Source organism: Lathamus discolor, chromosome Z (assembly GCF_037157495.1).
Source record: "Lathamus discolor isolate bLatDis1 chromosome Z, bLatDis1.hap1, whole genome shotgun sequence".
Lineage (NCBI taxonomy): Eukaryota > Metazoa > Chordata > Aves > Psittaciformes > Psittacidae > Lathamus > Lathamus discolor.
Window position 1 is genome coordinate 95,584,360 of NC_088909.1, and position 27,251 is coordinate 95,611,610.

The 27,251-nt window shown below is 40.7% G+C and overlaps 1 protein-coding gene across 3 annotated transcripts; it reads left to right on the forward strand.

Moving 5' to 3' along the window:
• The first annotated feature begins 11,196 nt into the window (after positions 1-11,196).
• CCL28 (C-C motif chemokine ligand 28) lies at positions 11,197-26,807 on the forward strand. Of its 3 annotated transcripts, none has more exons than XR_010608852.1 (4): positions 11,197-11,357; positions 20,391-20,517; positions 21,323-25,103; positions 26,741-26,807. XR_010608852.1 is itself a non-coding variant. In XM_065663459.1 (3 exons), the coding sequence occupies exons 1-3, from the start codon at positions 11,294-11,296 to the stop codon at positions 21,477-21,479; spliced, it is 348 nt and encodes a 115-aa protein (XP_065519531.1). In that variant the 5' UTR covers positions 11,197-11,293; the 3' UTR covers positions 21,480-25,598. The 3 variants fall into 3 exon arrangements, 1 of the variants encoding a protein (XP_065519531.1); XR_010608853.1 differs by lacking the exon at positions 26,741-26,807 and having other exon boundaries at positions 21,323-24,465; positions 24,977-25,598; XM_065663459.1 differs by lacking the exon at positions 26,741-26,807 and having other exon boundaries at positions 21,323-25,598.
• Positions 26,808-27,251: the final 444 nt, after the last annotated feature.

Sequence of the window (27,251 nt, forward strand, 5' to 3'; positions counted from 1 at the left end):
AATGTCCCTGAAGCCTTCCTCACATTGCCAAGGGAACTCAGTCTTACTTTGATCTTAGTCTTTCTCTTAAAATTTGTGTCACACTAAGTAAGGGCTCCTGGACTGGTGTGTGGTGGTTTCCTTGATCTGCTGTTCACTCCTTCCCAACAATCTTACAGATGAGCCAGAAAAGCTGGTAGTTGTGAGTGCTGGTACAGGAACTGGGTAAAGAAATGAAACCAAAGATAGCAGATGTAACAGTGGCACAAAGAATTTACAAGGTCATTAATGCTGCTAGTTTCACTTTTATGTTTCAGTTTAAATTGCTGATAGTCAAACAAAACCAACTTCTTTTTATATATTACTGCCAACAATTTAGAAGCAAGTTTTGTGGTGACTGCTCTAAAAGCCTGAAGTATTTCTGGGATAAATGAATACTGTAAGATTCAAGTAATAAGGCTTTATCCATCTATTTTCAACAAAAGCATTTATGTATTTTTATTCATTTAACTGTGCATAATGTATAGACACAGGCACTCGTTTCCCTGATCTTGCCAAGGAAGCACGTTTGGGGTTTGGAGAGTTTTGATATAGAATAGTCTAGATAATAAAACCTTTTAACACAAGTAATTAATCTTTTTTTTTTATTAGTCCTTGGAGAGATAGATCTTCCCTTTTTCTAGATATGTTTTGTTAATGTGAAAGTTTTGAGTGATTTACAAGCATGTTTTGGGTGAATGTTCTGTATTCCTTGTACATCAAACATAAATAAGCCAAACAAATGCACTTACAACTTCATACCGTAAAAATGTATGCACATGATTTATCATTTTTTCCCCAAAGTAAAAACAATTTAATGTGCTTTTGCATCTTGCTTCATGCATCTTGCATGTCTTTGTAAATGTTGACTGAGTGGTATTTCTAGTAGTTTTATATGGGTACAGAGACAGTACGGAGCAGCGTTTCATGCACTCTTCTTGTGCGTGACTTAACTTCAGGTTAGATGAAAAGTTTGCTTCTGCTTCAGTGTACCTGACCCACATACCTCAGCTGGGTTCTGCAAGACTAGATGGCAGACTCTGTCTCATCACAGAGTCCCTTTGTATTCAGCATTTATCTAGTCTGTCTGTTGGTGCTTGAAACATGATTCATCTCTTCCTAAAAGAGAAGTCTACTTCTGTTCTACTAAATTGCATTCTAGTTGCCACAGATTGTATTTAATTAGAAGGTAGGTGGCTAAAATTGAGGTTGTAGATTGGGCTTGTCTTCCTATCATTCACCATGATTTCCTATTGCTGAAGAAGGGAACTGTCTTTTCAAGAACTCTTTTATCCAGGTGATTACTTGATATGCAGAAAAGCGTAAAAAAGTGAAATAACTAAAGCCATATCCCATGAGTCACTTCACATAACTTCTAGACTGACACATTTCAGCTTTTTGAAATGAATTGTAGTTTTTAAAATGCAGAACAAACATGTATTGTAAAATTAGATTATTTTCTTTCTCAAAATCTAAATCTGTCCAAAGCCAGGAGATTCTCTTTAAAAGGTTAAACCATTTCAGTTAATATATTTATCATGGCTGAAATTTCTGATGCCAAGTCCTTGCTTCAGTTTGTATTTCCTTGAAAAAATACATGGCTCTGGCTGCAGTGTATGGGAACTTAGGCTAGGAACATGAAGTACTGTAAAAGTTTGATCCTCTTTCTCCTTTGGAAGTTGACTTAGAAGAGGCTGTACAGCAGAGCTTGTACTAGGTACTGTCAGTCTCTCCTAATTGCAATATATGAAAGTGGATCATCTGTTATTGTCATGATAAATATTTATTGCCATTAGGAACCTCTGATACTATTCTCTAGCACTTCAAAACACATGTGGGTTGTACTTGCTGCTGCTGCCTGCACACTCAGAGCAAAGAAGAAATGCTGCAGTGTTACTTAAGCAAAACCATGGCCTAAGTATGTGGGATATGGGGCTCCATGGGCGTTAAAACCTGCTTCTGTTAAAAAGAAAATCCTGAGTTTTTTCCCAATGAGTTTCTGCCACTGAAAGTTGTGTTGAGTGATCAAATTTCTTGAAAATTTGTTTTAGGTAAGAAAGTCTTGCACTTAATTATAAGAAAGTCTGTTCTTTTGCTGCCTATTTCAAAGGGATGAATTGGCACATTTTGTGATTGTCTGTTGCCTGGATTAGCTCTGCAAAACAGGCAGTGTCTTCTTAGTCATCAAGAGAGTGAGCATTTTCCATCTTTATAGTGGACAGGTATAAAGGTTTGCAAATGCCAAGTACAACTTTTTTGCCTTGGCACATATTCATACGCAGTCACCTGTCATGCAAGGTTACACAAGGTATTCAATAAAAGGTGGAAAATGCTTTGGACTAATCATACACCAAGCATTTCATCAGAATCTGTCCAAACTGCTTACACAACAAGCTGTACGTGCACCTCCTCTGGAGGAAAGTAACCAATATCATAAAATAGGCTATTTGTTTGAAAAAAAAAAAAAAAAAAAAGCATTGAAGAATTGCTTTGCTCTAGCTTTTTTCTTCATCCAGTTTATCTGTCTCCTTAGCTTGCAGAAGGACTGGCCTTAAACTGAGTTTGTTCGCATTGCCACATAGTGTACACATACTTAAAGCTTCTGCGAAAGATAAAAGCTTTCAAATGCACAAGCAGAATGCTCTGTTCCTGGGTTGGTGGTGGTATATAATCCCAACCAGATGGGGGGACCATCTCTCAAAAGAAGTAGTATTGATTGAAGGTAGAGAACGCACAATTTCCCTGGCACTGGTAATACTTCCTTATGCCAGAGTATCACTCCAGTTTCCCTGGCAGAAATTGCTTTATTGATGGAGAGAAAAGATTTATTTCTCAGTTGAGCTTCCAGCTGATTTGGCACACTGACATAATTACATCTACAGAGGTAACAAACATTGATTTTTCTCTGTGTAATGAGAAACCTTCTACTAAAATTTTTCAACTTTGTACTGTATCCAGGCTTGAAAAAAACGGTGCATCAGAATGGGTTGTGTTGAAGACAGAGTTTGAAAACACTCTCCTGACATGTTTATGAAGCGTATTTGCTATTTCTGCTTTTTTTCTATCACAAAATAATGATACTTGCAGGCTTTTAGGAGTTAATTGAGTGGTCTACTTGATGGAGGAGAAAAGGACTTGCAGAAGTATGGACAGGACAAAATGGTTTACCACCCTTTTGAAGGAGGTAACTGCTGGCTTTCAAAGTCAAAACAGTTGAACAAAGGTGTTCTGTGACATGCATAAAATACATCTGAATGCAATTGAATGTTATGCCCCTTTATATATTATCAAAGGAAAACTGCTTAACTGACCCTTGTTTTTTTCCCTCTTGTATTCCTGCCTCCGTGATGGCATTTCACATTTACCTCCCAAGTGCTTTTTAAGCATTACCCAATCTCACTAGGTCTCTTATTAGTTTACAGGGAGGAAACAAAAAAAGAAGCTTTTTCGCTTTTTTGCCCTTTTTTGCCCTTTTTTTTTTTTTTTTTTTGTGGAGAAGCTGGGCCAGATAAGTGTGTTCAAAGCTGTACTTCTTCAAAGCAGAAGAGGTAGAGCTGACAGGAATGTTAGGATGAAATGTAGTTATTCAAGACTCCCCTAGAGAAGAGCTTGTTTCAAACTGTAATTACTAGCTTTGAGTTTCATGGTTAAATGATACACATCAGTCGCTTCCTGGTAGCTGACCTAAAGTGATGAAATAGTTTGGGGTTTAAAACTACAAAAAGAGAGCAGGTTATTGCAAACAACTTTCCAATGCCAGGAAAACAGGCTTTGGAATAGCAATGAGGAACTAAAATACCAAATTCACTTGCCAAAGTAAATCACCACCCTGCCCAAGTTAGTCAATAAATACAAATGCAGGACGATTCTTCCATCCAAGTACTTGATGGACTGGAAACCATCAGATAATTTGAAAGAAAAGCAGTGAAATTAATTATGGGGAGAGTGTGTGTGTAATGTCTTCGGGCAGGCACAGAACCTCCGCTGGGAAGGACAATCTGCACTAACTGCACTTACTGTCTCTTATTCCTGTTTGGTTTTTATTGCAACCTAAAGATCAGATCCCTGAAGGAGTCGAAAAGTCAGCATGGCCCATCTTTAACTGGAAACACATGGTCAGTGCTGCCTGAATGTAGACGAGATGAAACATAAAGGAGTATTTTTGTTTGCCTGACTTCAAATTGTAAACATAACCTAAAAGAGATTAGCCTGCTAATTTGTTCCTGTTTATTTTCCTGATCAAATTTTACTGTGTTACATCTGTGCAGCCTTGATCTGTTATCTGAGAGAGGAGCATGGTTCACTGTGCAAGTTTCACAGTGTAACCTTTATTGCAAATGAGGAATATTTGGTGATCACATCACTTTAAGTGGAATTCAAAAGACAAGCAGGCCCAATCCAGCAACCAGAGCCCTTCCCAGTGTCAGTGAGTGAGAACTGCAGAAGCAGCATATTATTAACAACATTCTTATTAATAATTTGTTTGTTCTGGGTAGTGCAGGAAGGTTTCAGTCTCTCATTATGTTAGGTGTTGTGTAACACAGCAAGATAGTCCCTGCCCAAGTAGTATTAGAATATAAATACTATTTTTTATATCATGTAGATAACATTTAACTATAAAAATACAAAGACAGGATAATTGATCCTGATCTTGTTTAACTTCAAGTAGCAAACTTTATAAAAGCAAATTAAAACTAATTATTGCAAATTGGTACTATTTTCTTTTTTCCTTCAAAATGTTGGCATTTCCCATACCCCTTGGACTTGTGAAACTCATGCATCTGGCATTCCAAAAAAAAAGCTGCCAAGAATAGCCCCATGTATTTTATTTTTGTATTAATTCTATTGAAAAAAAACAAACAAATCTTGAGTCTATACACAGTGACATCATGGAGGAGGACAGGGAGGATGTGTATCCAACTCGTATCTTTCTACTGTTCAGAATTTACTATGGCTGTCTCCCATTGTTGGTGAAGTGTGGCCTTTTCCAAAAGCAGGGCACATCAGATTTTCTACTAATGAGGCAGGAGAAATTAACCCCACTGCAGTCCTGCCTGCCGTGTTCCACAGTAGCACACGTACAATGTACATGGCACATTGTTTACTGGAGCTTTTTTGTGCCCTTCTGGGAAAAAGAATTAAAAAATCAAACCAGTGTGGGGAAGAATCTGTTTTGGATGATGGCTCCTTACACAGTGAGCTTCCCCTCTTCTGATGAGCTACTTGGCAGCTCCTCAAACAGGATGGATGTTGATAGGAAACCTATGCAGAGACCCGTGGTAAGAACACACCACTCATGTTTCACAGTCAGTGGGCCAGGGGACGGGTTCAGGTAGAAAAGATCCTTTGTTAGAGTTCCCCTCTTATTTCTTAGCCCAGGCTATGAGGCCATGAGAAGCATAAAAAAAGTCTTGAAGCTGGTTTGCCTCTTCCCCAGCTTTGATACCTACCTTGGGCATAAAAAAAAGCATGAATTCAACTCTGTGAATTAAAAAACAAGTATATTATGTGAGGCTTAGAGCTGTGAGGGGATGACTACCTGTTGCTCGGCAGATGGGAGGTCCTGAGAGTTGCATAAAAATCACAGTGCTAGCTAAATAATGAAAATGTAACGTGGGCATGATGGTTTGTAAGACAAAATTGAGTTATAACCACATGCTGCAAGAGATCATAGTTCAGGGTTGATAATGACTTCACAAGCCAATGTAACCGTTAGTGAATTGGGTCAGGAAAAGAGGGAGAATCACATTTGTTCCCTGAAAAACTGGTGCAAGGCTGTTGATCCCCATGCACTGATGTAATCTGCTGCAAGCACTCCACATAGCCTTGTGTTAGTATAACCTCATGCAGCGGTCATGTTTGCATTTGTTCTTGCGTAAGCCTTTGGTGACCGTAAACATGTTTTCAGCCAAAGTGTAAGACCAGAACATTTGTGTATTTATTTATGTTGGTAGAAAAGAGCACCAACCTTTTTTAAAAATCAGATTTAACAAGTTTCCATTGAACATTTGTCACTTTTTCTAATCTCCCTATACATACAATGTTCGCTTTTGAAAGATAAGGAAATCAGAATAGGTGCTCAGAATGCACGTCGTCCTGAAAGTCAGCTTTTAGGACTGAGGAGAAGCAGGATAGAAACAAAGCATCACACTGAACCAGATCACTGATCTGTGTGATCAGATATTGCCTCTGTAGGGCACGAGCTTTCAGAGATTGTAAGTATATAAGTAGACCTTCTGTCCATCCCCCAGTTTGCCTTTTGGAATCAAAATACCAGACTCACTTCCTCATTCAAATCTCAGTTAAGGCCAAAAAAACCTCTTCCAAAAGTTAGGGGAATATGGTGTTTGGCACTTAGAATTGTCATGAGAAGTCTTTTGGAAGGCAGAGTTGGGAAGAAGCTGTGTGGACAACTAATGTAAAAATCTCATCTTTTACTTGGTTGCAAAAAATGCTATGCTGTGTAGTCAAGCAAATTTTTTTATTTTTCTTTTTTTAATAATAAGGAATCATGCAGAATTACTGATCTTTGTTCTGTTAAGAAACACAAATCCCAATGTCCTTATTTCCTGCTTGTGTATCTCAGCATCAGGTTTTCTTTTAAGTCAGCCGGCTGTGTAAAACATCTGCCATTCTTTGTTTTCAGCAGCTGCAGATCCTCTCAACAAACCACTTGCATCAGTCCTCCAAATTATGATTGATTTTTTTAAAAACAGGGATTGAAAAGGGAAGACTCTTCAGTTTGTCTCTTTGCTCTCCTACTCAATGCGTTAGCTGCTTTTTCTAAAGCTGCGTAATAATGTGTTGACTTCTAAATGTCAGGCAGCCAGCTTCTTGTCTCTGTTACCACCTGAGCCACAGCATCCTCTCCTCCTCTAGCGGTTTGGCCTCCAAAGTGCTGCCTCTGAGGAATGATCCCTTTATGCTGTGTACTAGAGGTAAGGGCTCTCTGAGTGGTTTCCATTGGTGATGACAGCTGTTACCACAGTAAAAGCTGAAATCCAGTAAAAGCACCTCCAGGTAAAATGCCTGGATCTTAGGGGAGAGTGTGTGTGTGTGGAGTGTATGGAGTCAGCTGCTTCAAATGGAACTCAAAATACTTACAATAAAAGTTTTACTGAAACAGCCAATAGAGAATACTAGGTATTCCTCTGCAATTTTGGCACTGCATCAGAGCTGGCACATTTGGATTCTTGCTGTGTAAAGCCCAAAACCAATTCTTTGGGACAAAAACCTGCAAAGAACACAACTTTCATCCTACTCTATCATAACTTAACGGTCAGGGCATGGGAAGCCCATGCTCTGTGTGCCCACCTGATGGGAGGGAAATGGGCACTTCAGTCCCTCCTCAGGTTTCTTCTCTGTTTTATGTATCAGTGAGATGTAGAGCTGAATGTAAAATATACCCCCCTGAGGCCAGAGCTGGCTGTCAGTAAAGCTTACCTAAGGAGTGCTTCTTACCTAAGGAGTCGTTCTCAGGCAGAGGGTTGAATCTGTCTGGCTTGCATCTTACTGAGTTCATTAACCATTTAAACTGTTCACAGCTCAAATTCATTTTTCTTCTGGACTCTTTTTTTTCTCCCAAAGGAAATGACCCACAGATAAATTTCTGGTGTGCAGACGGACGATGAGAGTTTTAAAGAGAGAGAATTGTAAAGTCTGCTCTCCCCTTGCCAATCATTCTTGCCCTCTTGGTAGGTGGGAGCAACCTTGCCCTTCCTCCAGTCATTGGGCATCTCTCCAATTTCCCATGGAGATGATGGAGAGCAGTGGAGCAACAACATCTTTCAGCTCCCTCAGCACCCATGGGTGCATTGCATCAGGGCACATGGATTTATGAGTGTTAAATCTGTCCAGCCTGTCCCTAACCCAACCCTCTACAACCAGGGGGAAGTCTTCCGTCCTCTGGCCTTCTTTTACCTCTGAGGTCTGTGACCCCCAAGGGCTGTCCTTAGCAGTGAAGACTTATGCAAAGAAGGCATTCAGAAATTCCTCCTTCTGTGTATCTTCTGTTACCAGGACAACCCATCTGATTCAGCAACAGCCCCACATTTTCCCTTATCTTCCTTTTGCTGCTGATATACTCGTAGAAGCCCTAAGGAAGTCCAAAGTGTAACTGTAAAATATGCCCTCTGTCCATTCATGATTTAAGCCAGTCTAAGAAAAGAAAAAAATTATTGTGAGTTGTCGATCATGATCATTTAGAGAGTAATAGGAAGTACCGAAGTAACAAATCAGCCTGTTGCATCTACCAGTACATTAGAAGCCTTTGTCAAATTACGTCTCACTGGAGACGGCAATGATCCAAAGTTGCTCTAATGTGAATCATCCTGCTTTAACAGACTGAGTTGGAGGGTTTAGTCTTCTTCACTAATCAGCACTCGTGTTGCAAAAGAAGATTGTTCAGAGGCAAGGAGTGGGTTAAAGAAGGACAGTTTACACTTGCTTCTGCTTGAGTAAGTGGAGAAAAGTATGCATAACTGGAGGCATTATATTATAGTGCATACTAACATAGAAGTAGTTACAGTCATTAACCTCTGCTCAAAAATTAAAGGCTCAGATGGAAAGAGCTGTCAGATTTAGCCTTTCCAGCAGTCGTACATTCACAAATAAAGTTAGAACTTCAAAAAGGGTTAAAACAAGGATTTGCTTTGTTTCTCAGGTGGAAGAACGACTACCTTCTCATTTGCAACACTTTCTGCCTGCAGGTTTGCACTTCTATTTGAGCTTTGAATGTGATTCAAATTAATATGTCAATAAAACTCTTCTCTTTCCTGTACCTGTACTTGTCAACTATGCCAGTGCAGTTCTTGGAAAAGAATGTCGTGCTAATTTGTTTTTGCTTTGTAAGCTGGATGGCTGCCTGCACATTCATATGGTGCCATAGCATAGTATTTGCTATTGTTCCCTGGCTTTATTCTTAATTTCTCAGTCTCATGAAGCACCATTGTTTCCTCACTTTACATTTTGTTCACTTCTAATAGGTGTAACATTTTAAATTGTTGACACAGTACATAGCCTCCATAAACTGGAAAGCATGTTCCATGTCTGACATAATCATAGCTGCTTGCTGCACTTTTCCATTGAAGTAAATAGACATTTACTGTATTTCGGACCTATAAATGGCACCATGAACTCTGAGGGAATATTAAGATGTAAAACTTCAGTGCAAACCGATTAGTGTGATGGGTTTTATATAAGTAAGTTTTATTTGGTGTGCTGTAGTTTGTTGCCAGCAGCAGAGAAATGAATACCTGCAGATATCTGTATTTATTCTGTGTTTTTGAGAGCACAGCATGTGTGTGTGTGTGTGTGTCTGAGCAACCACTTGGAAACACTTCAGACTTGTCACTGCAGGATCCAGTCTTAATAGCCATGGAGTGCTTTGGCCCTTCCCCTCTCCTCATCACTGCTGCAGCTCTCCACACTGTTACCTTGGTGAGATTTTTGTAACCTGTGTCAGGCCTTTAAAACTGTATGTGGCGATCCCCTGTGCAGCATTTGTCAGAAAAGACTAGTTAATTATCTTCGAGGATACAAAGCAACCCATTTTGCAGTGTCAAGTAGACACTGGCATACAAAGTCTAATGCTAAGTGAAGCTCTTTCTGTAACATGTTACTCCAGTAACACCTGTCTCGCTATTTCTTTTAATCTAGCTTGTTCCTCTTCATGCTACATTGAAAGATATTCATGCTGCTGATAGTCTTGTCCTTATCTAAGTGTGTGTTAATAAAGGTGTTGTGAGCTGTCTTAGCTTTGTCCGTGATGGTTTAGCTTTTGTAACATAGATTTGTTCACTGTAATTAAATGGCAACAATGAATCATCTTGTTGATTTCAACGTAAATGACTTCCCTGAAATCATACTTTACAGCACACATCATTATCTACTATCTTTCTCCCCTTAACAGTAGACTTTCATTTGAAAGTGTAGTACTCTGCATTTGCCCCATTCTCTTATCCTGGTAGATAACAGTATCAAGCAGAAACCAAGAACTATGGAATAAAATTGTGATAGCCATAAAGTGTGATTGCACTATATTAATTTGTTATTAGATAGGATTGCAAAACTGCTGTTGAGACAGCGTAAGTGTGGATTAAAGTCCCTGAGGTTAGCAATTTCTTCTGTCTTGTGTTCTGGAAACTTAGGATGGTGAGAATGGCTTATAGTGAGCCAGAGCAAGGATGAGCTGGGTTAAACAGTTTAGCAGCCCTACAGACTGATTATTCTAGTTCAGCACTGGAAGAGGTCAGAGCAGAGAGCCTGCACTGCAGTGGCAGATATGGCAACTGCTTGCTATCCACAGAGCTTCAATTCAGACTGCGCAGTAATATTTTGGGGGTTTAGGAGATTTGAATCAGTGACTTAAGTCAAGTGTAACAGGAAATTTGAGGAGTTATTTTCCCCAGAAACAGCTTTCCCCATCACCTGTGTGCGTCAGAAAAAGACTTTTCCAGTGCCACTCACAGAAGCATTACAGAAACCATCAGCCTTCAAATAGGCATCCTTTATTTTTTACCCACTGAAAGCTACTTGTTTGTTCAGATTGAATGTTCCTCTGCAATCACAGGAAGCTATTGAAATGGGCTGCAGAGACAGGATTCAGAAAGAAAATGGAGGGAGACGTAGCAGTTGCAGGTACACTAGCTGCAGTTTTCTCCAGCTGTCTTTCCAAAGGCATCGCAGTCTCTTTCATGAACAACAGGGCTGCTATATTACAGGGAGTAAGGTGTGCTAAATAACATGGCCCTTGCTCACACAGGCTGAAAATGCATGGGTCAAATGCAAAGACAGTGCAAGGCTACGACTGTCTTGAAGTTGAGCCTGTTCATACTAGAGCAGCTCTGGCCCACGATGTTGCATGTCTAGCTTCCTTGGATATGATTCCTAATAGGAGAACGGCTTTAATCTTCTACCTTAGTCCTGCAAATATTTGTTTCTGGAGTATTTCTACCCTCAGCATTTCTATTGTTGAAGAACCGCATCGGTGAGGAGGGCTGGGGGGACCCAGCCATATGGCAGTACAAGCTGGCGGTACTGTGTGAAAAATATCCTACTCTGACATTGGACAAAGCACTTCACCACTCACCAGAGGTGAGTGGAGGAGCCCTGCTGAAGTCCAGAGTGCCACACGGGACAGAGCTGGCGTCGAGCTGCTGCTCAGGGTGGGGCTTTGAGTCACATTCATCCCCAGCAGCCAAGAGGTAGGGTCAGGCACCAGCTCCTGCAGCTCATTGTCTGCCCTGTGGCTCTGCTCCCGCAGCTCCTAGGAGGAATGGATGTGAACTTGGTCACCGTTCTGGCTGTTCTGGCAGCCGCGGTTAGTCAGACGTCTGAGAGTAAGTACAACTGCACTGTGTCTGCTTCTGTGCTTCAAGCTCCTTAAAGTAAACGGATAAAAGGACACAAAGCGTGTCTACCTGGAATTGTGTCTGCTTGAGCTTTTGCAGCTCTCCACGGGACAACAGACAATAGTTTAGAGGTCTGTGCTGGGAGGATTTACAAAGTGAAATCTGGCTGTCTTAAACAATCGGCATTTGTTTCAGTGGAGTCTGGGCTTCACCTCAGCATTTCCTCAATGTTTCCACAACAGATAGGGTGGCTTTATGATTCTGTAAAATGGCTTAAACAAGGAAAAGCCAAGTGGGTTTATCTGTCATAGCAAACATTATCAAGAACATCATAGCTGAGCGATTTTAACTTCTGAAGATACAGGACCTTTAAAGCAGTGATTTCCCGAGGCAACACCTAATAAAATGTCACTATTTGTTTAAGGGGATCTCTGTAGTTTACCTGCAAGTTCCTCCTTTCCAAGCTTCTCAAGAGGGAGTATGTTTAGAAATCACTTGCTCTTTTTCATTTAGAGTGAAATTGCCTTGGATCGCAAAGACTTTGGAAAACTTTTAATGACACGTAACTGATTTCTCCCAGCAGAAAAGCGGTTTTGCATACTCTGTGTTCGGTGCAGCATGCCTCGAGGACTCAGAAGATCTGCACTTTCACTGAAATTAAAAAAATTAAACTTGATTAGCCAGTGCCGTTCTTGAAGTCTTAGCTTCTCCTTGTAAATTTCTACTGTAAAATAAGCTGTGTCCACAGAGAAGACAACTCAAATTCCAGAGCACTTCAGCCTTTGAGGTTTTCCTTTCTCAAGCTCCACTGGCTTCAGTAGGAATAGGAACTGTGGAGTTCTTTGAGGACTTAGGCTACATGCAGGCAAAATCTGCCTTAAAATTCTGTCCTGTTAAAATGGCCACTGCACCTGCTGGCACGGGAAGGCTCTGCAGGAGCTCTTCTATTAGATTTATGTTCTGGCCAGTCAGCAGTATCTTGCACAACAGGACTGGCACGTACATTCACAGGTCAAAGTAAAGGTTCTCATAGAGCACATTCTTTTATACTGAACCATTTGGCACAGGGGAAATACCTTCACCACCTAACTTTCCTCATGCGAACATGCTCCATACTTAGCAACAATATTCGAACAGCAGAACCCACAATAGAAATGGGGAGAACCAAATGTGGGTGTCTGGGTGCAGGCAAATCATACCCTGATCTGAACTAGATTTAGGGTTAACCCTAATTAGACTTAGGCTTCTTAGGCTGGCCATTATGCATCCATTTATTTCAGCGTCACAGTACACACAATACAAGTAAGATTTGGGCTGCTACATGCAAACTTGCAAAAGTTTCCTTTGCTTGAGGATATGAATTGGTAGCCTCTGGCAGAGGCCAGGAAACCTGTCTAGCAGCCATAATTACACCCAGCCACAGGCAGGAACATGACCCTGACAGGCAGAGCCAGGAAAGAGATGTAGGCTGCTCTGTAGGGCGTAAAGGAAAATTATTCCCCCCTGTAATATAATTCAAAGGAACTTTCTGCAATTTCATTTAAACCCCTCCTGTTAATCTTCCGTCATCCCATCTCAGTGCCAAGGATTTACAGAGCCATCTCTCCTGTAGTGAGGTGGGCAGCACTGCATGGCAGAGTATCTAGCAGGTTAGGCAAGCGGACCTATTTCAAAGGTGGTTTGTTTGAATCTCAATGTGAGAAGACAGAAGTTCTCTGTCAGAACTCCTACATGCATTTCATCTTGAAGATAGGAAGAGAGAAATTTGATAATTCTTGTAAAATGAAAGCATCCAAACCAAGTGGTGAATGCTACAGGTTAGGAATAACAACTAAATAAGACTGTCTGGGTCTTCCCAAAGGAGTTAGATGGACTTATGGCCAAGTTATTCCAGTAATGCTGGTCTGGTCAGAGTAAGGGTGATCTGTGCAGTGTGGGATATCGGTTCCCTCTTATCAAGTTGTATTGTTTCATAAAAAAAGCCCAGATGTATGTTCATATGACAGCTTCTTTTTGCATCTTAATGTGCAAGTCATTATGTGGTTTGTTTTTGCAAGGGGTAGCAGAAATTTCACCTTCTGGTAAGGCATTGGATATTACTGTTTATCTGACCACATCAATATTACAACTCTGCTTTGCTGGTTTTCAGCCTCCCTTTCCTAGATGCTTTGTAGTCCAGAGCATCCAGGATGTTGTATAGGGACAGCCAGCTTGTAAACTGATAGAGATTTGATAGACAAAGACACATTTGAAAATCGTGACCTATACAACAGACCCATCTGTCTATTTATAGTCAGCCTTCCACCCTTGAAAATGTCCATATTAGCAGCAGTTGTCATAGCAGAATGGGAAAAGCATCACTGTATTAACTTCATATGTATTTATTCTTGGTCATAAAATTATACGGCATGATTTATATACTTATATATAACAATTGATGCTTTATTTATTGTTGATTCCACCACTTCAGCAGGCATAGCTGAGAAACCCTTCTATCTTTTCTTTATCTCTGTCTCAGAATTATGCTTTAACTCTATTACCGTGCACCCAAAATAGTAGGATGCATTAGAACATTTTTGAGCAGTTTACTTCCCTTCTCATCCCCAGCTATTAAGCAACCTTCTTGCTTTTACAGAGTACAGCTATGTTACATTTGCCAAGGATTCTAGCATCCTGCTTTGTTCACCTGCCAATCTGGATCAGAGCCTTCTGCATAATCAAATACTGACTTGCTTTAAGTTAAGATGAAAGGGCCTGATTTGAGATACTGAACTCCTAAAATAGCATCAAGTTTGATTTAGATGAGAGGAACATTTTTCTGGCAGCTTCATGCTCAAAAGAATACTGAATTATCTGCCTTAGAGTAGTTAATATAAAGTGTGGGTGTTGTGACAGTAAATTTCCTTCCAAGGACAGAACCTGGATGCTATTCATATACCTGTAACACCACATTAAGAGCTCAGACTTTATGGAAATGGCTGTATTGAGACCAGGGCATTTATGTATGTATCATGTTCTGACTAAGCAAGATATTTATCCGATTAATCAATGCAAAGGGCTTTTTCCAGATGTACAAAACCTACTCTGTAACCACAAAAGAATTCCAGCAGAAAACACTAATCCCTGCCATTAATAGTCCCAGGTGTGCTAACATTGTGCAATAGGTGCAGATTTGCATCGGTTCGTTGTGAACCTGAGGCACACTATCAGCAGGTCTCACATTTCAGCATAGAAAGTGCCTCAGGTTTATGGATCTCACTGTGCAAGAGAAGCTGTCCCAGACCACACAGTATGTTGGGAGAACCCATTTTGCTTAAGAACTATACGTATCTTTGCTGGGATCCCTTAGTTTGTGTAAGTGTAAGAACCATCTTTCGGTGGGGGGGTTTGCTACACAGAAGGATGTCCACAGCATGGCCTTTTGCTCAGCAGTTCATCGGTCACATCCAGTTCACAAAGGTCACCTAAGGGCTCTGCCAGCAGTACTGACAGTGTTTTCTGTGCTGCCAGCAGCACTCAGGAGGGACCACCAAGGGCCTGCTCAAAGCACTAACTGCTGGAATGAAACCTGTCAGGAAAAGAGCTGCACGAGCCCTCCCTAAGACAGCTGGGTTGGTTCTGGAGCAGAGAGAAACCAGGGTTCAAAAATGCCTTTCCCACTGTTCTCACCTAATGCCCAGCTTTCCCTATTGTGTTTGGCCAAAAGAGGCCAAAATGAAAACAGAGCTAAGAGCAAGCACAAGGATGGGAACATTACGGCTCCATCACTCACCATTTATTTCCATGTGGCTTCACCTCCTCTTGCTTCTCCATCTGCCCACCCTTCATGAGGCAAAGACCTGCACTGCCACATTAGATTTTCTACAGAAGAGCCTGGCTGAAACAACGGCTGCTCTTTCTCTTTGCCAGTGGCCTGCCCTACCCATATTGAGAGAGCAACCCAGTCCTACCTGCCTAAAAGCTTCAGCCAGGGAGCAGCAGAACAGAGTCCAGCTGCTCCTACTGTATGCCATAGGAGGGCTCTTCATCAGGCACTACAGTTTCCCTAAATGAGTAGGCAAATCTAAGAATATCAGCTCAAAACTGAAGAAAGAGGGGAATGTTCTTTGTTGCCCCAGAAACTGAGCAGGCAGCAATAATTGCTTTCCATATTTCTTGCCTGCATCCCAGGTGATAAGGCCTTCCTCAGCAGTTTAGTATGTGGCTCTCAAGTTTGAGAATGATGATAAAAAGAGCAAACCAAAAAGGATGAGACAAGTTTCTATGGGCTAACTTTAGCCAAGTAGCAGACAGCAAATGGAAACAAGAAACTTTTGACAGTCAAAGAGACTTGATACAATCAGCAGAAGCTTAAAGATAGGTACAATGAACAGTACCCATGGAGTCTCACAGACTTTAGGGACTCTTTCCCATTTAGGAGCAACATTTTACTGAAAGAGCTTCTAACAGGTCTAGCTGGTGAAAACAGGTAATTTCTAGTTGACAACTGCTTTTGATCCTTTCAGCACTAAGAAAGTGACTGAATACTACGCCACCAAGATTTGAAGGGCTTCCAAGAAAACAAACCACTGTGGGAAGTTTAAATTAAGTCCTTGGCCTACATTGTTTGACCAACTAGCAGCATTTCAAAATAATTCAGAATTTCATGGATATTTTTCCTTTTTTAAAGAAAAAATCAGGTCTTTTTTTCTTTTTTTTTTTTAATCTGCTAAACAGTTTATTCTCAGCAGAAAGGCAAAGCTTTCTCTTCTTTACACTTCTTTTGAAATTGATGAAGCAATATAAAGCATGCTAAATGAACCCAGTATAATGAAAAGTTCAGCACTATTGTATTCCACAAAATATATGCATTTGAAAAGGAGGTCCTTTCTAATCATCCTTAGAGAAAAAGTGGGGCGAGTGAAGGTATTTTTCCAATTAATACCTTACTTGCCCTCCACAAAGGTACTTAACTTGCTCCAGTGGACGTTTCTGCAAGATTGAAGACGGTATTTCAAGATATGGAACACAACATTTAAAAACCAATAGGTCTTCCCCTGGTGAGAGTTCCCAGGGAAGAAATACCAAACCAGATAATGCCACCTGCTGAAGTAATGACAGGGCAACCCGTGAGTGGACCTGTCTCAAGGTCCATCAGTGAGCTTGCCAGTCCTTTCAGCAGCTTCATTAGCTTTCTGGTTAAAGATGCCCAGCGTCAGACAACAGGTCTAAATGATTCTGGGTAAGCAGCTGTGGATTTCTGATTGTGCCACTGAGCCATAGACACAGATGAAATGGGCAGCACTGAAAAAATCTCTTTGACTGATAAATAGCATTCAAAAGGCCAGGCAAAGATCGTTGTGGAAAACCACAGTTCTTTGCTTTTAGCCACGGTTTAGACCAATGATTACTAATAAGCTTGATCTAATTGCTGAAAACACAGAAGATAGAGTATGGGGCTGGGCTGAAATCATTAGCTTTGCTTATTGTCTCCTGGTTTCTTTTCACTTGCGGGATTAGCACGCAGTTACAGCAATAATGGACTGGGCAAAGGAGCTGCAGGATGACTCAGTGCTCCAGGAGAGCAGCATGCCCTCCCCTGGGGCTCTGAGGAAATACAGGAATGCCTTGGCTCTTGCCGTGGTCCTTCTTCATGCTCACAGTTAAAAAAAAAAAAAACACCAGACTTTTAAAACTGACTCCCATGTAAAAAGGTACCAGCTACCACAAGTGCCTCTGTCAGCACAAGGCTGCTGATGACACTTCCATGCTGCCTCATGAAAAGACCCTGATGCCATGTATTCATCTGTGATTTAAGGATAACTGATTTTTATTTTCCATATGGTAGCTGCACTTCCCTGCACAGAACAACAACAACATTATTTAAAAGTGACAGCTTCTTCTTTATCAGAAATTAGTGCAGATCAAAATTTCTCAAGACAAGCACCCATACAGACCTATGAAAGCGAGACAGCACCCCTTGTCTTTGAGGCACGCACCTCAAATAAGTTACTAACAGCTTCTCCATCTCCACAAGAAATGCTTTTGCCTCTTTGGACAAGCACTACCTCATTCACATTTCATAAAAAAATTCAGTCTGCTTTCTGTTAGTGTATTCACCAGTCTCCCATGCAGTCTGTTGCATGCCCTCAAGTTGAGAGGCACAGCTTTTGCAATAGCTGCATAAATTAGATGTGAGTGGCCTCATGTTCCAGTTCAAAGATGACTGAGCATCAGGTAGTTGAATGCACTCTAAAACTGTTATTCTAGTTACGTGAGAGATATATAAAGGTGCAATTGCAAACAAGATTCTGAAAGATGCAATTCCTGTTGGCTAAATTCCCTGCAAAAGGGCAGTCTCAGGAGTGGTCAGTGAGATACAAGCCCGCTCAAGAACTGTATGAAGAATTTTGCTTTATTTTCCTAATACGAGTTTTTGTACATTTTTACTTACAAAGCTAGAAAAGTACCTCAATATTAATTTCGTAACTTTCAGTTATACAGTGTATAAATTACTAACATAGCACTATATACTAGATGACCTTTGAAGGTCCCTTGCAATCCAAACTATGCTATGATTCTATATAGTGATATATATTGCACTATAAAGTGAGGTACAGATGGTTCAGATCCGAAGACTGAAGAAAGTGATGTGTTTAAGTACGTAAAGTGGGATGAGGGCAAGAAATTGTAGCCAGGCACTGGGCAAACCAGGCAAGGAAGAGTTCGGGAGACAGCTGCCCCATACTAAGACCTTCTGTAATATCCAGCCCTTCCACAGGAGGGTGGCAATGGTTGCCTTGTCAAGTATTTAAGTTCATGATACCCCAAAAAAGCACAGGGCTAGACCTCTCAAAAAAGCACAACCATCAACCTCAGATAAAGTTCAAGATATCAGATAATTACCCTTCCTTGAGTTTTTATACCACAGAATCCTTCCGCCAGGAGTTGATGGCAACAATAGAAGTTCATATATCAGTGTTACTGGTGCTGTCTTGAGTCCTCAGAAAAAAATTAAACTTAGTGGTGCTCAGTGAGCTGAATTCCCATCTACAAACACCAATGAACTGGCTTCACAAACGATATGTTGTTGAAGACAGAAAAGCAAGGGGCAACAGGGAAATACTGCAGGTAACAATTAATTAATCCTTCTGCACAATATGATTGTTTACAGCCCTCCTCTTGCGTTGCTGAGGAGGCAACTGCTAGACCAGCTGCTTTCCTTCACCCTCCCTTCTGGCTGCACAGTCCCAGGGCGGTGCCACCAATCCCAGTGGCACAGAAGCTCCCTGCAAGCTGCAGCTGACTGGTGCTCAGTGACTCCTGCTGCATCGCTGGCTCAGCCAGCATCTGCTATCCCACTGCTCAGCAAGCACTCTCACACAGAACAGAGCACACAGTCTTCTTACAGGAAAACTTTTACACAGACTTCTTGTCTCCTGCTTACAGGAACTGAAATTGATTCTCCTGCTTCTTTTTATGTTGCTCTGTGATTCTTGTGCTCCAAGACCAAACCATTACTTAAGGAACAGCATGATTTACAGGCTAGGGGAAAAAAAAAGTCAAAGCAAAGAGGAAGAAGACTTTCTCCCTACTTTTCCCAGATGAGTTCACAGACAAGGACAAACACTGGAGTCCTTGCTGTGCTTGGTTTGATGCCGAGACCTTCACATCCTCTATAAATCCCTGAGCCACATAGCTTTGCTTGTCCTTCAGCTGACGGATGGAATGCCTTTTAGAAAGTCTCTTTCTGGGCTAGAGCAGAAGAAAATCGAACACCAAAATGTTAGTATTTTTCATCCAAAAATTTGTGAGTTATGATCTGCATTTTAAGGTTCAGTGTTTTTCAATTTTCAAGATGCCATTAGCAAGCAGGAAAAAGTCTGCAGGAGATCATTCTCTAGTGAAGATACGTTCAGCCATGGCAGCTCTTGCGACAAAAGAAAACACAAAAGCCAGCAACAGCATTAATAATCTCAGTCCATAATCATCCTGATTCAACCTCACAAGGCAGAGCTTTTAAATTAAGCTCCTGTCACTTCCTGTGTAATTAATGTTGCTATTATTTTTATTTTACTGTAACAAGCCTTTAATATGTGTGCACAAGGAGAGGTGGAGGAAGCTGCACTTTAGACAACAAAAACACTCAATTGTTTTGTGGGAAAAGATGATGAATAAAGCCAGGCAGCACTACCTGCTGTGGGCCAGTAAGAAAAGGAAGAAGAAACCTGTTTGGTTTGCCTGTTTGGTTCACAGGATCATGTGGGCCTGATAATGAGGGAAAATGAACAAATTCTTAACTCTCCTGGCCACAGAACGGCTGCTTGCCTCACTAAATGGCATTCGCTATGCTGAGCACATTACCAAAGGATGCGAGCAGGGGACAAGAGTCACAGGGTCAATGGAGGTTATCCTTCCCCTCCATTCAGCACTAGTGAGGCTGTATCTGGAGAGCTGGGTCCAGTTCTGGGCTCCTCAGTACAAGACAGACATGGACTCACTGGAGAGAGCCCAGTGAAAAGCCACAAAGATGATGAAGGGGCTGGAGCATCTTGCATGTGAGAAAAGACAGAGAGCTGGGACAGTCCAGCCTAGAGAAGAGAAGGCTCCAGGGAGTTCTCATCAAGGTGGTGCAACCATCATTCCCGTACCTGATGGGAATGAAAGAAGAAGGTGTCAGGCTCTCTGCAGTAGTGCCCAGTGACAATGGCAATGGGCACAAATTAAAACACATTAAATAATCTGAACACAGGAAATTAGGTGGTTTTGTTTCGTTCTGTTTTGTTTTTTGCTGTGAGGATAGTCAAACACTGGAGCAGGTTTTCCAGGTATCTTGTGGAATCTCCATCCCTGGAGATATTCATAAAGCATCTGGACACGGTCCTGGACAAACAGCTGCATGTGGCCATGCAGGAGGGGTCGGACCAGATGACCTCCAGAGGCCCCTTCCAAACTCTACCATCCCTTGATTCTATGAAGTACAGCTCTGACTTGTCCTCTTCATATCTCTGTTGTTTCTAACATTGTTGTTACTGTTTTCAGCTTTGTTTCCTGGGGCCTTTAACTGTTGCATGAAAATTTCAGATGAAATTCCCAAAGGGATTCTCCGAAGAGTGGAGAGGTTTGAAATCCAGAAAGCTGATGGCCTGTGCCACCTAGAAGCTGTTATGTAAGAGATATTTTGGGTCCTTCACTGTATAATGGGTACTGTTTAGTTAAAACCCATTAGGTGCCATTTAAGCAAGCAGAACCTTAGAATGCTAACAGAAATTTAATGAAAAACAACATTTAGGATTTTGTGTGATTTCAGAACTCTCCTTCCTTATGTTATTTAAACTTCTGACTGCTGAAACTGAATTTCCTTCCACTAATAATATTGATCATTATTCAGTCTGCACTAACTTTGACACTTGCTTTGTTTTCAGAACTGAAGAATGACTCATGTACGTTAAGACTTCTGTTGAACTACTAATCAATCAACTACTGATCCTCTACAAGCCTTACCTAAATTCATTAAATCTTCTTTACCTTTGTACATCAGCATGTCTTCCTTTTCTTTTTTTTTTTTTTTGTCTAGTACTGTTTGGGCTAAATGGGTAAATTTCAAAGAAATCCTGAACATTTTTTATTTCTAGATATTTGAATTATGATTGTAATACGAATAATTATGTGGTCTACTTATTTATGGGCCATAGAAATGTACTATTTTGCATTGTGGTTCTTTTCAGACCCACTGAAGTAGTAAAGCTTTTTTCAGATTTTGGAAGACAAGCGTAATCATGCAAACTTTACACCCTAGCTTTTACATATTTCGAATCACACAAAAGTGATAAAATAAATAGCATAAAATATAATTTATGATTAACAAGTTCTATCTTTGTGGTCTTCATAGGTGAGTGATAAGTATCATCTTTTAAATGTTTGGGGGTTAAAGTTTTTTCTTTGAAACTAACAACCATTTTTTGCTCTGGCAGTCTCTACATAGAAGGCAGAAAATTTTGTGTGAGCCCACGGATTAGAAAAGTTAAAAAATGGATGAAGAAGAATAAGCACAGGACTCCCAGAAAGAAACTCCATGGTAGAAAGCAGAGAAGAATCAGAATTATTAAAAGAAAAGGAAAGAAACAATAACAAGATAAAGCAAGCTCCATGATGAAGATACCTGTGGCATATGGCATTTTGAACATAGATACCAGACTTCGTCAATGATGGATGATTGTAGCATCAAAATGACTGTTCAAGTACCCAAGTGCTAGAGAAAGCAGTGTCAGAAAACATCACCTGTATGTAAGAATTATGCTGGTCAGATTACCAGTCAGATGACAAGATGTTTCTGACAACGCCTTGTAGCAAGCATTCCCTGTATTTAAATTCAGACCTAAATCCTCCTCTCTCCCACCCTGTTTTCACAACAATCTCCCCTGTAATTTCTATTTCAGCATGCCAGTATGCAGTTCCTCCTCATTGATCCATCTTCCCAGTATTGTTCTTGGTCCTTCCTTGTCTGCAATCACTTTTGTCGCGTGTTTTGTTTCTACTCTTCCAGCAATTTTTCTATTTCTTCTTATAATTTTACAGATAGCTTTCCAGATACTAGTTTGGTTTAACTGGCCAAAACCATGTATCTTTTACCTATTCCAAACAATTTCTGCTCTTGGCTGTTAATATAATGAAATATAATTTCAGTGATAATAACCGAGCTTGTTTATTGAGCCCAAAGTGTGGCATCTGGAGCTATGCAACAAAGATAATCTCTACTGCCAGTTCAAACTTCAGATAGGTCCTTCCTACCCTCTTTGCTGAATTCTAGTAACTAGCACTGAAAACTGCACATATCTGTCAAAGCCTTTCTTTGTAGACTAATTGTGATGCTGGTCTGATTAATTACCAGTGACTATGCCACTCCATAACCTCCCACCCACTGCTCTGCACTGCCTTCTACTGTGTGGCACAGTCTCCAGTTCCCTTGCTCCTTCCTTGGAAATTTCAAACTAATTTACTATTTCCACAAATCCACCTCAGTCAAAAGCACTTTTCCTCAGAGGCATACGTGGGAAGCAGCAAATGAGAGAAAAGAAAGGTCTCAAAAAGAGTGAATGCCACAGAACACATACTTAAAATATTTACTTAGCTAGCGAAAAATACTCAGTATACAGCATAATTCTGTTCTTCATCCTCTTCCCCTGCTAATTACTGTTCGTTTCCATTCACTGCATTTGACTTAAATTAGCTCCTCAGAGTTGTCTCTTGGGTTTGTTCTGTAATTGTTATGTCTAACTACATACTGCAAACATGGGAGAAGCATGGCAGATGACAGTAGATAGAAGCAGCCACTTTTGGTTCCCTAAATAAAATAAAGATGAACATCTGTACAAGGCAACTAGAGAACAGGTAGCATACTCCCACAGATGCACATCTGATGAAAGGAAGTGACTCCCTTCAAAACAGGTATGAAAAAACAAGAAATTATCTTCACTTGATGAGCCAACAGCCTCCTAACAGCTTCCTATCATCTAACTCCTCTTTCAGTCTCTAGGGAATATTGTATACATTGTACATTGTACCATATGCCAACATACACTGTTGTGTATGCTGGCATTTCTACATCCTCTGCCTGCTGAAATGACATGCAGGAAGCCTTCTGCCAGGAGTAGGAGCTGGGATTGCTCTCCCTGACTCTGAACACACACAGAATCTCTTCTTCCTGAATGCCATGATCAGCATGCTGGGGAAGCAGAGGATGGACCCTGGCTAATGCAAGCTGAAATGGCACACGTATGCCACCATTCCATCTGCACTCTGATGCTGCACTGTCTGGACACCACATGGATATAGTGAATGAGTGTTAGACAGAATCCAATCTTCCTGTGCCCAGGCCATCAGAGAGCCAAGAATGCTAGATTGCTAAAATATATAACACTACTGTATCTACATCTTATTGTTTCTTACAGTTCTATTTACTGTTTTCCTCAAGTACTGCGGCTGATTCCTGATTTTACCTTCACACTTCCCTCTTGAATCACAGGTTTCTAGGTGGGTCTGTGATGGCATCTCAGCTCCTCATAGCCTTCCCATCAATGCAACCAGTAGTCTTTCAAGTATATACAGTGTACCCAAAGTCCTGAGTAAAGTACGGAGTGTACCCTAATTTCAGAGGGTAATCAGAGACTGTCAGTATTTCACAGGATTAGAGCTGTGCAACTACCTTTTCAGGCTGACATAGGCATGTCTGACACCCGTGGTAACCATCTGACTGTTTCATGTACAGAATCATTCAGTGTTGCCACTTGGTAAAGGCAAGTCAGAAATGTCTGGGAGATTTGAGAAAGAAGGGAGCAAAGTCAAGCCGACAGTACAGATGAGAAGTGAAACTATGGCTCTAGTTGAGGCCACAGCAGCATCACCACCACGAGTGGAGTCTGTTATGGGAAGAGGAGGGAAGGCAAGACCCTGTTGGTTTGGTCACAGGCTGCTGCGAAGATTGATGCAGTCCTGGCTTGCAGACCTGTCTGTTTTAAGCGTGCAGCACAGCTGTGGTTCTCTCTCTGGTTGGAGCACGGTATCTGCTTCCTAGTGGTGACCTCTTTCTGTACTGTCAGCTTTCCTGGGCCCCACATCTTAGGTTTGTATCTGTTCAACAATTACTGCTTCACATTTGAAATTCTCTAACTCTGCTGCAGTTCCCCCTCTTGCACATAGGGTGTAAAAGCAGCAAAGTGTGATCTAAACACAGTTTTATAGTTTTAATAACTGGAATTGTTACAATTTCACAAATGTTCTAAAACCCAGCCATCTCTGCAACTCAAATATTATTGAAATGTTTGTAATGAAATTTACTGGAGCTACGTTAAGACAGGCTTTGATAGATTTGTTTACATTTCCCAGTTCTTCAGAGTGTGTGTTATTGTGTATTAGGTTCTCCTGGAGTCAGCAGATCAAATCGAGAGATTACCAGATGGCAGAAGTCCTCTACCAGCTGCTAGCTGTATTCCAAGTTTGGGTTCCTGTGCATTCTTCTGAGAACTGAATTAGAAATAACTTCTACTAGTCATTCAATCCAGAAAACTTTCTCCCTTGATATTGGATTAAGAACAGTACTTGAAAGATCTGCTGTCTGGTACAGTTTCATTTATCTCTGAACCCTAAAACACAAATGTGTTAAGGAAAATCCTTCCAGTTTCCATACCTTCACTTGGGTGACTTCACACTCCCTTTAGCTGAGCACTATTAAATTGACTATTTAATAGCTGAGCACTATTTAGCTACTTTGTGCTTGGCAAAAAAATAAAATCAATACTTTTTTCAGTAAAATCATCTCAACATCTTGTTTTGTGGAAGAGATTACTATTACACATGACATTGTTTTCCTTGAAAACGCTGGGTAAAGCTTTATTTTCAATAGGTTTAGGCACCTAAAGATGTAGTTAGCTGCATCTGAAAATCCCAGTGATAATTTTAGTGACTTAGAAGTGTAGCTCCCATTTAATTAAATCCAGATTAAGCCTGTAATTAATATTCTTGAAATTTCCAATAAGTTAACTCTTATACAGTTTTAAGAAACAGCTTTAATCATCGGGCTGTTTATTTTAAGAGTTATTAACCTAATACAACAGTCTCTATCTCTTTAGGAGGCTTTAGGAAAAAAAAAAGTCATGGAGAGAATTGCTGAAGAATTACTAAACAGAAGCAAAGAACCTGTTGGGTCTATTGAGACAAAATCAGCATCCTGAATTTGATACACTGGCTTAAAAAGAGGTGAGTCATCAGACAGCAAACACTTCTCTTTCAAAACAGTACTGGATTAGGAGATCGTACCCACCTTTACACTTCAAAAATTGCAAGAGAGCCTCAAGTTCAAACTCCTCTTTTATCAAAACAGATTGGATTTTAATGGATGAAGATGCTTCCTAGCAGCATCTGAGCATGTTTCTTCTCCAAGGTTATTCTGGGCTAGCATGCTGAGTTTCTTTAGTAATGCCATCTCTATTAAATAGACCTCTCCTGTCTCAGGTTTCCAGTTCTAAGGTTACTGAGGTGCAGGATTCATTTTTGTACACTAATCCCATACAGTCTCAACTGAGAATCTCAGTGGACAGATTTGTCAAGCTGTAGGGCCACGAAAGGAAAACTTGTGTCATTCTCACAAGCTGGGCTGCAAATAGCGGCAATCACATGTCTGGAGCATAGTTTGGTTAGAGGACTGTAATTAATTACCTAAGAAGTTTGGAACAAGATTTACTAAGACCTTTAATGTTATTACTGAGATATTTTTTAGATATTCATATAAATCAGCTGTAGTCTGTTGCAGTAGCAGTACAGGCACATCCCTTCTTATGAAAAAAATAGTAATTTTTTCTAGGAATTCTCTTGCAATATACACAGTGACAGGAAAAGCAAATAGGAGCCTCATAAAGCTGAATAAGAATACTACTGGCAGCAACTATAACATAAATTGTATTGATTAATAAGAACAAGTAGTAGATATTAGCCTATAACTAACTAGTCATCAAACTAGTCTGCAAGATGAGGACTGCTTCAGTGAGTCCAGAAGAGGCCATGGAGATGATCAGAAGCCTGGAGCACCTCGGCTGTGAAGGCAGGCTGAGAGAGCTGGGCTTGTTCAGCCTGAAGAAGAGAAGGCTCCTTAAGAGGAGACCTTAGGGCAGCTCCCAGGACCTAAAGGGGCCAACAGGAAATCTGGAGAAGGACTTTCTACAAGAGCATGCAGTGACAGGACAAGGGGGAATGGCTTTAAACTGACGCAGGGGAGATTTAGATTAGATATTAGGGAAAAAATTCTTCACTGTGATGGTGGTGTGGTGGTGCCCAGAGAAGCTGTGGCTACCCCATCCCTGACAGTGCTCAAGGCCAGGTTGGACAGGGCTTTGAGCAATCTGCTCTAGTGGAAGGTGTCCCTGCCCATGGCAGGGGGTTGAATGTAAATTTAAATTAGCGTCTGGATCCAGAAACATTCTAAGGAAACAAATACATTGCTCTTAGCAGTGTAGGTCAGATACCTGGTCTCTGAATTTAACTTCAGACAACTATTAAAAAAATATGACTGCATTGAGTCCTTAACCTCAGTTTAAAATTCTGAAAATCGAGCAATCGGTCATCACATTTTACTTTTTAGCTTTCCTTCATCATCTGCAGGGTGTAATCTTCAAACATGCTTCAGTACTGAAACCATAGTAGAACATGGTTATAATTTTATTGCCTATAGATTGTTAATTTGTTAGGGTTTGTTTGTTTGGTGTTTGGGTTTTTGCTTTTTTGTTTTTTTTGGGGGGTTGGTTTTTGGTGTTTGGTTGGTTTTTTTTTCAAATAAATGATTTTAAGTTAATAGCAATGATTTCATGCATGTCTCTGTCATGCTATCTTCTACAACACAGAAAGTTAATGTCAAAGACTATGGGATGCCTTCCATCCTCTTGTACCTCAGACCATGGAAAAGAAAGCAATAATATGAGTCATCTCCCCAAGCTGATCTTAGTCATTTTGGCACTTTTTTTTTTTATTAGATCTGTAAAGATGTAATAAAGGTAAGAAGATTCATGTTTGAATCTGTGTTTACTGTTGACTACACACAAAAAAAAAGAATCACAGAAACCCATTCTGCCTTTACCATTTTGACGGCAAATATGACATTTATCTGAAAACAAAACAAAACATGACACTGTAAGCGCAGGCTCACAAGAGAGCAGTTTTAAGCCGTCAGGGAGCAGCAAGGACAGGTGAGCCAGGAATTGAATGTGACAACAAAGCAGGCAGGGCAGTGACCTCGTTCTGACAGTGCCCAAACAAAAAAGCAGAGTGGGGCCAGCAATGGCAAGCAGGGTCAGAGCAACCCCAGGTTTCCAGAGGAGTCCATAGTGCCAAGCAGGCTGGAGGTGAAGCTGGCAA